The following is a 14,497-nucleotide window of genomic DNA, read 5'->3' as shown; positions in this document are numbered from 1 at the left end:
AAAGAAGGCTTTCAAAGAACTGTTTAATTATGCCTGTGTATGGGGGCAATTTTATAGTAACAAAAGTGGATCAGGCCAGGCAGCCATGCCAAATACCCAACATAACATAACTGGGGCCAGATATAAAATCCACCTAAAGTAAATGAGTAAGATAGCATTCATATGTGTGCTTATAAATAAAATTATTATTAATCAACACAAAACCAATATAGTATTTTAAGTCTAATAAAAAGGACGCAAATGTGAAGGGAAGGGTGCAGACATAAGGTCAAAGCAAGAAGTTCTGTCACATTCCTCAAAGGTCTCCATCACCGACTGCCTTAGTTCTTCATGAACCAATCTTCGTTAAATACCGCTTCAGCTCGGCTTGTCTTACCTGGTAACTGTCCAGCCCTCTCTGCAGCTTGGTGGACCGGGCAGTGACACAGCCAATGGACACAGACAAGATGGCTTCCACCATGAGCGGCAGTGTCCCTGAATGCTGCACCGGTTTCACTGTGACTTGTACCCTCCGGGAATGACCCTGCAGAGGTCGGGGGTGGGATGGGAGGGGCGCGACGCAGCAGTGGGCACCAGGGATGGGAACGGTGAGGGATGGAGGGAAGAGGAACGGGGAACACAGAGGCAGATAATTAGAAAACTCCCAGAAACGGTGTGTTACGAGTGGGACGAAAAAGGACACACGAAACAGACAAAAACAAGCCGGGTACCTGTCTGAGTTGAAAGATGCCCCCTGTGTTGACATCTTTGGCCTGGTGGAGTTCCACTGCAGCGTATTCCCCTAGCTCGTTCAATTCCAATATGGAAATCCACATTTCTACTCTTCGAGTTACCTCATTCCACCTGCAAAATCACATTCCCATGAACAACGGTGTCACTGCCCAGGGATGTTATGAGTAACAGGAAAAGAGTCACCATCCACTGAGCACTTTCTATGGGCTGGGCACTGTGCTATGTATGTCATATAGATTTTCTTTTTTCTTTTTAGTTTTATTTATTTATTTTGAGAAAGAGAGCGAGCATGAGCAGGGGAGGGGCAGAGAGAGAGAATCCCAAGCAGGCTCCTGACGCCGGGCTCGAACTCATGAACCGTGAGATCATGACTTGAGCTGAAATCAGGATTCGGATGCTTAACCAGCTGTGCCACCCAGGCGCCCCCAAGGCTGGTTTTATTTCCCCAGGTAGGAACGCAGCTGTTTTAGTCCTGTTTCTCAAAAGGATTCGCCTTTCCCCACATTGAATGTCTTCAATGACTGCTAGTCCCTTTTATCGTTCCCATTTCACAAAGGAGGACACAGGCCTGGGGACCCCTGCTCTTAGCCTCCGTGTTAGTGCCAGCCTTGACCCTGCACCCAGCTCAGCCAAGTACAAACCTGTCATGCAACGTTCTTGTCTTCGCATGAAGAGAGTCGACTTCCCAGATGGAGCTGCCGTTCCCAGCGCAGCGGTGGCCCCACACCTCAATGGCCAGGGCTCCATCTGACAGGAACTCCAGGAGCTCTTCTGTCACGGTCACCACGTAGTCCTGGGATAAGCGGAAGCAAGGAAAGAGTGACAAGGATCATGCATAAAGCAGTTGGGTGAAATTTCCATTTTGCCTTTTAGCCTCATAGAGATTCACTTTGGAGGTTGTTAGTCTGATCCCAACCTTAAAACCACCTGTGCGATTTTCAAGAACCAGAACATTAGTTCTGGAAGGGGCAGGAAGAGGTGATTTAATGCAATTTCTTTCTTTAGGCAATGTGGACACTGAAGAAAGCCACCTGTCCCATGTCATAGAGCTTGTGAGATGCAGAAGTGAATCCTTGCTTCCTTACACCGGGTTCATTCTGGGTTCTGAAGGACCACTTGACCTCCTGCTGCCTTGGACTAATCAGCACATCATAAAAAAAGAACATCTGATTGCTCCTTGTGATGGTGTGGGAGACTAAGAACAGAATTAAATTTCGTATGATTATTTTCATGGGTCTGTGCTCTTGCTCTCAAACTCTCCTGCTCTGATTCCTCATCATAAAATGCAGACAGAGGAGCGTGAGGGCATGAATGCCGAGTGGGCTGAGAGGTAGATCACCCTGAATGCTGTGGCAGGCAAGGGACCAAGCCATGCTTCTTTCCAGCAACAACTCAGTGAAATCTCAGGTGAAGACAACCTGTGGCTCTACTTTCTAGAAAGACCTGTGCTATACTGACTTAATGTTCTACTACTTACCTTCTTATCTAGTTTATTTGGAGACAGAACCAGAATTTTAGAAGGAAAACAAACTAACGATCAATTAGTACAATCTACACATTTTATTTTTTTTTCAAATATAGGTTTCCTTTCTTTTTCTTTTTTTAAGAGACAGAGAGAGAGAGAGAGAGAGAGAGAGAGAGAGAGAGAATACATGTGCACGTGAGTGAGGGAGGGGCAGAAGGAGAGAGAGAGAGAGACAGCAAGAATCCCAAGCAGGATCCATGCTCAGTGTGGAACCCAACTTGCAGCTCGATCCCATGACCCTAGGATTATCACCTGGGCTGAAATAAAGAGTCAGACGTTCAACCAACTGAGCCACTTAGGCACCCCAACCTACACATTTTATTTATGAAAAAAAACCCAAGGTCACACAGTGAATCCAAGGTCCCTGAGACTAGTGTTTCTCAAACCAGTTGTTAACCAGAATGTACTTAAAATTCAGGTTTCATCCTCCTACATGAATAGCTTTGTGGATCCAAAGAAAGATGGGGAATATTTAAGAGTATTCAGACACAAATAACAAAAAAAATAATGAATATGGGTTTTCAGAAACAGACTTGGGTGAATACAGGTGGAAAAAAAAGTGGGCCATTTATTTTCAGAAAAAGAAAGACCTGACAGTCTTTACTTATGTGAACTTTGATAGGTATAGAACCAGAAAGAAAATGCACAATTTCCAAAGGAAGGGGTTTGGAGTATTTGTTAAGGATTGTGCAAGGAAAAACAAAATTATACAGAAGAGAGTCTGTCTATCAAAAACAACCTGTTGGCAATCTGATGTGAAAGCCAGGAAGGGTAGGTGATGCACAAGATGGGAATAGCCAACAGTCACCAAAAATTCACCTTGTCCATTTACATTTTCTTTAAAAACTCATATGCCACATTGGAAATGCTATGCTTAAAACACTATGCCATTAAAAAAACAAAAACAAAAACAAAAGGCTATTCCATATTCAAAAGAATTAAAAATATCTACAGCAACTTGCATGTTGAGAAGTTCACATAAATTAAAATAATGAAGTGGGAGGCATCTGGGTGGCTCAGTTAGTTAAGCGTCTGACTCTTAATCTCAGCTCAGGTCTTGATCTCTGGGTTGTGAGTTCAAGCCCTGCACTGGGCTCCATGCTGGGTATAAAGCCTACTTAAAAAAGAAATAAAATAAAACAAAACAAAATTAAATTAAAAGGTGCAATTCTGCAACATGTATAATATGACCACAGTTTTTGTAAAAAACTTTTTAAAGAAGTTATGCGTGCGTGATGGTAAGAGTGTATCTATGCCCGTTTTTGTGTGAACATGCATTGACCACACACATATAAAAGTTGTAGGGCATAGGGTGTAAGATTTCAGGTAGAGGCCTTTCAGATTTTATTTTAAATACTTTTAAATTATTGGAATTTGTACTGAAATACATTTTGAGATTAAAAAGTCCAAGACACGTATTACATTTACTAAACATTCTTACGGGGAAACTTCTACGTATTGAACCGCACCCAGGTCCATTGCCTCCCGTGTAGCTCGTTTCCTCATGGTGCCCATACCTTACAGTGAGAGAACGTCACAGTGTACTGGGCGTCCCTGGACTGGGGGGAAGGCACCTCGGGGTCCACCACTGGGGCCGCCACTGTGGATTCACACTGGTCCCAGAATGTGTATTGACAGAAGACAAAATTTGAGAGGCTTAAGGGCAGCCCGGTTGCCTCTTTAATTTTTACCTAAAGAGATATATATAAAAAAAAAAAGGCAATATAACTCCCATAAAGAAACATTAAACTGTGCATTGCTTCAAATGTAAGAGCTCTTCAAATTTAAGAGCTACATAAATCGGTTATCCATTCGGTATCTGAAAATATCTGGCATCCTTTCATCAAGGGTTCCGCCTACAACAAATCCGTACCAGAGTACCACAACTACCATGTGTAAACCTGGCAAAGGCGCACACCTCCAACATTTTCCTAGTGACTGAGTTTTTGATGCAACCTTTATTGGAAAAGCAGGATTCACTGAACAACACATACCCCCCCGCACGCCAGATACACATGGACTTTTATTTTTTAATGTTCTTAAGTTTATCTATTTATTTTGGGGGGGGGGGGAGGGGCAGAGAGGGAGAGAGAGAAACCCAAGCAGGCTCCGAGCTGTCAGCGTAGAGCCCAACGTGGGGCTCAATCCCACCAACCGTGAGATCATGACCTAAGCCAAAATCCAGGGTCGGATGCTTAACGGACTGAGCCACCCAGGTGCCCCCAATACACATGGACTTTTCAAATTTCATCAAGCGTCACCAGAAAGGGTGCTATACTTCCGGAGAAAGTACTGCCCACCGTTGTATTTACGGTTAGGAAGGTTAGCGTTTACGATGCTCTATGACAAACAGAACTGTTTGGCATGAACAAGGTCATTCCTCTGCACCCGTCCATCTCATCGTCCCCTCACCCGGCAAGTCAGCTTCTTGACTCGGTGAACAGTCTCCCCGCTGATGTCCGTGACCTCAAGGCTCCCACCTTCGCTGGAGTTCTCAGAAGAGTCATCCTCCACCACGCGCTCCGGGACGGCCCCTGTAATTCGCATGACTTCCACATGGAGGCGCCCTGCAACCTGCGGCAGGAACCAGAGAGCCTGCTGGTTAATAGGCATCCAGCGGGGAACCTGACCTTGCACAGAGAGCACGCAGCCACCTCCCGGGTGAGCAGGTGAGCGGCCCCGCCCCTACTGCCATGGGAAACTCACCCCTTCCACAGCCAGTCCAGTCCATCTCTCACCCCCTGCAGTCACCCTGCCTGACTCTGAGCCAAATTTGCTTCTCTGCCACTTGTCTTCTGGAGTCATCTTCACTCTTATCCTTTACAGGCAGCCCAGGAACAGAGTAAAGACAGCTATCATATCGTACCTGGAGTTGTCTATTTTCCATGTTCGTATATTCGTTCATCTGATCTAATCCCTGCCCAGTTGGAATACCGAAACAAGTAGTAGAGATACACGTGGGGGTTGTTATGAGACAACTTCACCCAGAAATTGGCTGCATGCCCCGAACTGTGCTACTAAGCACTGCATTTATGGCAATAAGCCAAAAGACGTGGTCACCAGGCTCATGGAGCGTCTGCTCTCTTCAATGGGTGGGTAACTCACACTGGAGCAGGGGGAGTGAGACCTATCCCAGGAGGAACCACAAAGGCTTACAATTTCTTCAGCACCCTGGTGGTTCTCTGGATAGGTGCTAGTTTAGTGGTGCCTCTCTTACACTTGTTGGCGCAGAACTGAATTAAAGGACAAGAATTTGCTCCCTCAGAGTGCTACAACTAGCCCAAGTTATGTTTCATGACACAGGTCAAGGCTGCAATGGCTGGAGTCATGAAGGGGACAGTGCTGCCATCGTCTTAAATCGTGAGGCTCCACTGTAAAAGTAGCACGGACCCAACCTCCACACAGCAACTGGCACTGGCACCAAGCACCCGAGAGAAATTAGCTGATGGCGTTGGACAAGTGAGGCCAATATGGAGGAATCCGTTAGAGGAGGGAGAAAGGGGAAATGGGAGAACTCAGTTCAAAGGTAAGGTGGGTTCTCAGGCTTTTTTTCAATATTTTTTGAGAATCAACACATTTTTATTTATTTTTTTAAGTTTATTTATTTACAACTTGCTCCCAAGTTGTATCTGGTGAAGACCACATAGGGGACGAGAAGGAACTCAGATGTATCACAAAGGTAAGAGATTAAAAGACAGATGAACATGGCAACAGAGTGGAAGCTGGTTTCCAAAATATTTCTAATTTGATTAAAACAAAAATCAAAAAAACTTGTGAACCATAAATTTAAAAAATGGGTATGAATATCTTTTAAAACCATGATTTAATCTTGAGAGTTTCTATTGATATTAGTAGAGAAGAAAGAGTATGATCCTAACTATTCACCCTAGATCTGCCTCAAGAGCATCACTTAAGTCAGATACACACACACACACACACACACACACACACACACACACACTCCCTTCCACTTCGGTCAATTTCCTCCCAGGCTGGCTTGTCCTTACCTCCCCCTGCTGGCTGATGATAGGAACTGCATACTGAAGTTTCACATCATAGAAGAGACACTCCAAGAACACATTAGCCACACCAATTAGGTTGTGATTCTCTTGGGCTTCATAGAAAGGGTCACCTCGTTTCCCATAGAGACGCTTTGCCTGATGGGTAGGGTAGGCAGGTGGGGAGCCAGTAAGAAACAAAATATCAACTTGAATAATATTATTTAAAACTAGCACTTAAAAATGATTTAAGAAGAAAGCATTTATCCAGAGAAATTAAACAGAAGTAAAAATTACAATCATGTCACATAAATAAAAGTAGCATATGGGAGGGGCTCTTGCTCAATTACACCCTTGTCTTTCCTATCACACCCCACATACAGCCTTTTTCGTTCCATTCCCTGTGCTTTTTCTCATTTCCTTCACCGAGTCGTCTTTTCCATTACTAGCATCCAAAAAATGGATTGTGCTTTCTAAAATTATTCTTCGTAATCTCCCCAGCCATTATCACAGCTAGGGGAGCCAGAACATATGCTAATGAATACAAAAATCCAACCTGGCTCCATCCGTGTGGATTTGTCACAACACTGACAAAACAGCACGGACTTACTTCGTTCCATTTCATATCACCTGGAATGTAGCAAAAATGCAGCCAAATAAGAACATGTTATGTGCTCTCTTCATTTAGTTTCTGTCCGTGTGGGGATCACATGTTTTATGACTGATCCAACATCTAACTTAGAAGTTTTTTTCAAGATCACTTCTACTTTCCTTTTCTTCCCCCACCTTGCCCTGCCTTTTTTAAAAGTAGGCTCCTTGCTGGGCATGGAGCCCAACACAGGGTTCAAACTCATGATCCTGAGATCAAGAGTTGGAGTCTTAACTGACTGAGCCATGCAGGTGTCCCAACATTACTTTTCTAATCTTGATGTCCAAAGCTTGACTACAGAAATTCACTGCTATGCATGAGTGCGTTCTGATGGTGAAATCATTTACACTCTGTGCTTTCAACATGGCCCAATCTCCTTTCCATTCTGTCTCTTTTACCTCAGGAATTTTTTCCTTCCATTCTTGATAAAGGTCTCTCATATCAATTAATTTATTCTCCAGCTTCTCGATGGTCCAAACTTGGGTGCTCTTTCCTTTCCTCCGCACTTGGATAGCTGGCTCACTCACGATTGCTCCTCTCTGCAGAATGAAGGAAACAAAAACAACAAATCAAATGACACCAAATGAAGTCTTGTTATGACTTCTTAGATTGTTACAGCAATATATATTATTAGAAAGCAGCAAGTGTGAAGAAAACATATACAGAAAGAAGATGAAATTCTAGAGGGAAAACACAGAGGGAATATTCTGGCTTATTTTTCATTTTCTATAGGTATACCCGTGCATGTTTTTTTTTTTTTTATCATAATCAGAACCAAACAAAACTAAATTTCCTATCCCAATCCTCCCTCCACAGTTTTTATCTTATGATCACCTTCTTGTGCTATTAAATATTCTTCACAGACACAATTTTTAATGGAAACATAGAAATCTATTTTATGGATGCACACTGGTTTGATCAATTATTCTATTGTTCGACATCATGACTATTTAAAATTTTTGCTATTATAAAGGCCATTATGATAAGCATCCTTGTATAAAAAGCACATGATCTTTATGAATTTTTTTTAATGTTTATTTATTTTTGAGAGGGGGGAGGGGCAGAAAATATGAAGCAGGTTCTTTTCTGATAGCAGCAAGCCTAATGTGTGGCTCAAACTCATGAACTGTGAGATCATGACCTGAGCAGAAGTCAGATGCTTAACTGACTGAGCCACCCAGGCGCCCCTCTTTATGAATATTTCTATGACTATGGACTTAGCATAAATTTCTCAAAGAACTGCTTGGTCAAAGTACTAAAATGCAGAAAGAGTAATGAAATCCTGACTCGTTTCTAGCTTGCTTGCCAGGGGAAACGTAAATGGATGCAAAATTATTGTCTTTTGAAGTCCCTCCTTAAAGGAAATATTCTTCAAGTTGAAATGACAGGAAACCTCCCAAAGGCTGCAAAGAGTCATTCTGTGCACAGAAAAAAGGTATTATACAAGCCTTCCTTTCTTCTTTTAAATTTTTTTAATGTTTATTTATTTTTGAGAGAGACAGAGACAGAATGCAAGTGGGTTAGGGGCAGAGACAGAGGGAGATACAGAATCCGAAGCAGGCTCCAGGCCCCGAGCTGTCAGCACAGAGCCCGATGCGGGGCTCGAACTCACGAGCTGTGAGATCATGACCTGAGCCGAAGTCGGACGCTCAATCGACTGAGCCACCCAGACACCCCGACAAGCCTTCCTTTCTTGTAGAATCCTTTCTGAAATTGGCACCTATCCCCCCATTTCAGAAGGGGGCATTTACACGACAGAGAAAAAAGGGAATTACTTATATATATTTCTAGTTTTAACATAACACATCTAAGGGCATATTTACTTGGGGGGGGGGTCTATAGAGGAATTTTTTTTTTAAATTTTTACTGTTGAAGTAGAGTTGACATACAATGTTATATTAGTAGATAGGAAGTCTTAAAAAGAATAAATACTCCGGCTCATATCAGCATCTCCTCACAGATTTTTTTTTAAATTTTTTTAACGTTTATTTATTTTTGAGGCAGAGAGAGACAGAGCATGAACGGGGGAGGGTCAGAGAGAGAGAGACACACACACAGAATCTGAAACAGGCTCCAGGCTCTGAGCGGTCAGCACAGAGCCCAACGCAGGGCTCGAACTCACGGAATGTGAGATCATGACCTGAGCCGAAGTCGGATGCTTAACTGACTGAGCCACCCAGGCGCCCCTCACAGATGTTCTTTAGGGTGTCAGGTTTGTCTGCTGTCTTATAGTACATACTGTTGTACATTTTACTCTCTCTCTCTCTTTTTTTTTGAAGCACTCTTACCTTTCTGTTGGCACTGAGGTTTGCAGCAGGGATCTGCAGAGTCACCTGGTAGTCAGTGAGTTTGCTCATTTCCTCAGCTAAGAAGTTTGCCTCCCTTACCAAGGTATTGGCTTTCACAAGCTGCTCGCGAAGTTTTGCCAAGCTTTGGCGGAAGAGCTCATCCCTGTGGGGTAGCAGAAAAGGAAATGAGAAACTCCGAAAAGAAAAGGAAACCAATTCTGCTTCTAAGTGAGTCGTATTCTTAGAAAGTGGTAGGCAACTCCTTCCAGGCAATATTTTTCAACCATTTTTTTTTTCCTGTTGGTAACGACTGATGAGGAGCAAATACGTAGAGGGACTTAACTAAAAACCATGTTTTAAATCCCCTAACATCTGAAAACTTCTAGATTTTAATATGCTGCTGCCAAAAGACCAATAAAGGAATCCTTTAGGGAAAAGAACTGATTACGACTCTTTATGTGCTTCTGGGGCTGGTGGGGAGGGGAATGGGGCAGGAGACAGAAATCTGGAGTCCATGAGGAGAAAGTGTTTCACATGATTTCTTCAGTTGGTAAAAGGCAAGAAGCGGGACTTCCGTGCTAGCAGGAATTCTTTCCTCAAGTCCACACGATAGCACTTCCTGATAAGACCTTCTCCAACGTTCTGACGCTGAACAGGACATTATTATGTGCCATTACGTGCCCTCTCGGTCCCCACATCTTTTGCCTCCGTAGATGTGTTGTATTTATAATTTCTCATTTATTTGTGTAATTATTTGACTGATGGCTGTGTCCCCTATGGAGCTGCAGGCACCCCAGGGGGAGAACCGTGTGGTCAGGTGCACGGCCCATTGTGGGAAACCCCCAAAGTACCCACTGAATGAAAGGAAGAGTTCTGGTTCCACAGGTGGGTTCAAAGGTAATCCAGACTAGCAGAATGCTTATCTACCTTCTCTTTTCTACCATTTATACACCCCCTGCCCTTACTTCATAGGAAAATGGGGAGCTTGGAATACCCAGTCTCTACCCCTTTCTCATCACCTCAAAAGTGACACTGAGGCACCTGCAAAGATGTTAATCTAAAGTTACCCTAACACGTATGGCACACCGATCCGGTCTGTCTGGTTCTCCTAGGTGATATCATTTTTTTTCAGTTCCCTGGACTTGACTCTTTTTCAGCCACCTCAGTCTTTTCTCTTTTCTACAACATCCAGAAAAAAAGCCTTCTGTGGATTTTTCCTTTTAAATATCCCTTAAATCTCTCTATTGCTTTCATAACCCCTGGTAGCCTCAAAGCCCCCAGGCTCTTTCTCTGACACCACCAGTCACACAAACCCCTGCCTGTCTCAGGCCAGCCCTCAGTTCAAAACCTCCTCTCCCCGCTTGGGATAAATCTGCAGGCACCTGTGTGCCCTACCGGACAGCTTTGGACGTCGCTCTCCCTACTCCTATACAACTCACCTCTCGGAGCAAACAAAACAGCTCTCATGCAATCCGCAAAACACCTTCCTCTTCTCCACGGTCTCTCATTTGTTTGTGCCCGCGTGCCCATCCAAATGCTTCCCGCCTTCTGTCTGCCCGTCCAGTGTCCACCCTTCAAACTCGCCTGAAGTCCTTCATCCTCCGTGAAGTTGCGGCAGAAGCCCCACAGCATGGGGGTCCCGCCCTCCACTAACCACCACCTGCCTTAGTGTGCTTCCTGCCCAAGCACACACACACTTAGCACGTCAGCAATTTCACACAGTCAATACTCGCAAAGCATCTACCAAAGACACCACTGTTCTAGGCACTGGGAATACTTCAACGAATGAAGCTGATTTCCTGCTCCTGGAAGTTATTTTCAGATGAGGGATCAATGACAGAGGGATAATTATGTGGTTGAAACACTTCCTCTTGTTGGATAAAACTGTTTTTTAACGGACTATTGTGATGTAATTTTCACATATTTATATCTTGCTCTATGATACATTGCGAGTTTGCAGAAAGAGTAACTACATCTCTGGTTTTCTTTGTAATTCTCACTAGCTCTTAAATATACTTGATTTTCAGCCCCACAACCTTTACTTAGGTATGAGTCCTTTGATATTTCACAAGCCATCAACACTTATTTAGGTAAGAGTCCCAGCTTCTAATATAACAGCCCATCATTAACAACATCTTAATTTTATCCAGTGACCCTGGTGAAATCCGTATTGTAGCATTCTCATCTCCTTGAATGACAGCTCCAAATATCATCCTTGCTACTCTCCTTCCTTTTAAGAATTAGAGCCTCAAAGAAAATCAATCTGGAATTGAGTGGAAAAAATTTTTTTAACACTTGACGGAAAAAATACAATCATTAAAAACAACGGTTAAGCATCCGACATTGGCTCAGGTCATGATCTCATGGTTCATGAGTTCGAGCCCCATGACAGGCTCTGTGCTGACAGCTCAGAGCCTGGAACCTGCTTCAGATTCTGTGTTTCCCTCTCTTTCTTTTTTTTTAATTTATTTTTTTTATTAAAAAAAATTTTTTTAATGTTTATTTATTTTTGAGACAGAGAGAGACAGAGCATGAGCAGGGGAGGGGCAGAGAGAGAGGGAGACAGAATCCAAAGCAGGCTCCAGGCTCTGAGCTGTCAGCACAGAGCCTGATGCGAGGCTTGAACTCACGAACTGTGAGATCATGACCTGAGCCAAAGTCAGATGCTTCACCAACTGAGCCACCCAGGCACCCCTGTTTCCCTCTCTTTCTGCCCCTCCTCTGTTCATGCTCTGTCTCTCTCTCTCTCTCTCTCTCAAAAATAAATAAGCATTACAAAATATTTTTAAAACAAAACAAAAATCTACCTTTTCTGTTGCATCTTTCTGTTTTTGTCTTTTACAATCTTCAGTACACAAGAAGTAAGTAGGGAGAAAGGGTATCAGTGGGTCCAGTCACACCAATTACCTTCAAGCTCGCTGTTATTAGAGTAAAACCACCAGTTCACAGTAAAGGTGGAAAAGACAGCTCTTCAGAAAAAGCATTATCTGATAACCTTTGTCTCTTTTACCCAGGCACAGTAAAAGATAAAGAGTAATGTGTTACAAGTAAGATAAATCTTCATACTTTGGTATCCAGACAGATGAGCAGAAAGCTCCTGGGGAAAACGCAACTGACTCTTTTCTCTTACTTTAGAACGATCAAGTGTGTTACCGCAGCAAGCCTGTTATGCAGGCTAGGGCTCCCTTTTCTCCCTCTTCTTCTTCTTCCCTGAATGTGGCTCAGGTTTAAGCATCTCATTGCTTGTGAGAGATGCAGTGTGGCTGAAAAAATGAGAGTACCGGCCCAGGAGTCGTGGCTTTGATCCCGCAGTCGTAAGTTACCAGCTGAATGACTTTGGGTGAATCATTCAACCTCTCAGCCTGGTTCCTCATGTGTGAAGTGGGGTACAAATGATAAAATATAGTAGCAGTTGTGAAGATGAGATGGACACATGTAAAGCACTTAGTGCCTGGCACCTGGTAAATGCTCTGCAAACGTCAGGTGCTACTTTCGTTACTAAGATTATTGTAACAACATACGAGTTAGTAATGGGACTCATAGATCTGGGTTCAGATGCTGGCCTTTTCAGGGGCCAGGTGGGTTACTGAGGAGGATATGTAAACTGAGTGCCCTATCTTCAGGACAGAGATAATTGTTCCCACTGCATACTGCTGCTGGGAGTGCTAAATCAGCATCACGCCTAGACTGCAGTGAGAACACAACAGAACTCAGCAATAATTTACTATCCTCACGGGTGATGTTTCCTCCACCACTACCTCAGTTCCGAGATAAATATTTTTTTTATTTAAAAGCATTTTTTAATGTTTATTTATTTTTGAGAGACAGAAACAGAGCGCAAGCAGGGGAGGGGCAGAGAAAGGGGCAGAGAGAGCCTGAAGCAGGCTCCAGGCTCTGAGCTGTCGTGGGCTCAAACCCACGAACCACGAGATCATGACCTAGGCTGAAGTCGGATGTTCAACTGACTGAGCCACTCAGGTGTCCCTGATATAAATATTTTTAAGTCACAAATTTTGAAAATTCACATTTAGATTTCTTAATATCATAGTTGTATTTAAAGAGACTCCAAAGGAAGGGAAATTTAAAATAAGAAATGGTTTTATGCTAAAGAACAATCCCAATTTTCTCTACTTCAATATCCAACAACGGTATTCTTTTTTTTTTTAAATGCTTATATATTTTTTTAAGTTGTACTTATTTATTTTGAGAGAGAGAAGGAGTGCAAGTGGAGAGGGGCAGAGACAGAGGGAGAGAGAGAGAATCCCAAGCAGGCTCTGTATTGTCAGTGAGGACCCTGATGGGGGGCTCGAACCCATGAACCAGGAGATGGTGACCTGAGCCAAAATCAAGAGTTGGACGCTTAACTGACTGAGCCACCCAGGAGCCCCCGCAACAATGATACTGTAACCTGGTGCCATTTTTATCGAAGGGTAAGGGGGGAGGGATTGTCTTTAATGACTAACATCCCAGTAAGCATACCGAGGATGGACAGAATCTCTGACAGGAAAAGGCGATTGCTAATGACCAGACACAGGACTAAGATTTCCTTCCTTGCTTAGGTCTGTCCTCACCTTCACATGCCTGGCCCAAAGCTCCAAGGCCCTGGAGCCGAGCCTCTGGGTCACCGGGGTCCCATTCTTACCTCTCCTCTGCCCACTGGGTCACCTTCTGCTGAGCCGTCTGGTTGCTGTAGGCCAGGCGGTCGGGGCCGCTGCTCTGGGGCTGGCGCTCCGGGGACAGCTGCTGGCGGAGCCGCTCCAGCTCCCGCTCATACATGAGCCGCTGCTCCTCCAGGGCGCTCCGCTTTTCTTCCAGGTACTGTTTCTCCAGGACCTGAACCACATTTTGCACTGGATCTGGTGAGCCAAGAGACAAGGCAAGCTGTCTTCGGGGGTGGCTACGACAGGGCAGCCCGCCAGGTGCCTCTTCAGGGAGGAACCATCTCCTGGCTCGGAAGCTAGTCTTTGCAGATGCCTCCTCGGAGCGGCCTGAGGGGCATCCTCCCACCCACCTTTTAATTAACATTTCAGATAAATGTCCTGCGTGTAAACAGTCCCCACATCTACTGCGTTTCTTCAATTTGATGAGCTCACGTTTACATGGATCATTAATCCACTCTAAGCAGGTGGTAGAGGGAACGGGCTTCGACCCACTGAGAAAAATTTCATGAAACCTGAGACGGCTTCCAAGAGAGAGCCACACAGGATTTCATTTTTATGGTAGTCCATTTCTATGCCCATTTAGTTCTGATTCTAACCACAAATCTTATGACTCCTGGATTTCTATAATGTGGCGGGAGGGGGGC

The 14,497-nt window shown here is 44.0% G+C and overlaps 1 protein-coding gene across 11 annotated transcripts in view; it reads right to left on the bottom strand.

The window, feature by feature from the left end:
* Positions 1 to 14,497, bottom strand: part of KIF13A (kinesin family member 13A) — a 216,539-nt gene that overhangs the window by 36,418 nt on the left and 165,624 nt on the right. For all 11 annotated transcript variants that reach the window (XM_045497283.1, XM_045497284.1, XM_045497285.1 and 8 more), the window contains 9 exons: positions 13,835 to 14,048; positions 9,193 to 9,355; positions 7,303 to 7,443; positions 6,265 to 6,414; positions 4,670 to 4,831; positions 3,775 to 3,948; positions 1,374 to 1,525; positions 711 to 843; positions 377 to 523 (listed from right to left, as the gene is read on the bottom strand). In XM_045497283.1, coding sequence (XP_045353239.1) covers positions 377 to 523; positions 711 to 843; positions 1,374 to 1,525; positions 3,775 to 3,948; positions 4,670 to 4,831; positions 6,265 to 6,414; positions 7,303 to 7,443; positions 9,193 to 9,355; positions 13,835 to 14,048 — 1,436 coding nt within the window. The remainder of the gene's footprint in view (positions 1 to 376; positions 524 to 710; positions 844 to 1,373; positions 1,526 to 3,774; positions 3,949 to 4,669; positions 4,832 to 6,264; positions 6,415 to 7,302; positions 7,444 to 9,192; positions 9,356 to 13,834; positions 14,049 to 14,497) is intronic.

This window comes from Leopardus geoffroyi, chromosome B2 (assembly GCF_018350155.1).
Source record: "Leopardus geoffroyi isolate Oge1 chromosome B2, O.geoffroyi_Oge1_pat1.0, whole genome shotgun sequence".
NCBI lineage: Eukaryota > Metazoa > Chordata > Mammalia > Carnivora > Felidae > Leopardus > Leopardus geoffroyi.
Note: the sequence above shows the minus strand (reverse complement) of the source record. Positions and strands in the feature narration are given on the sequence as shown.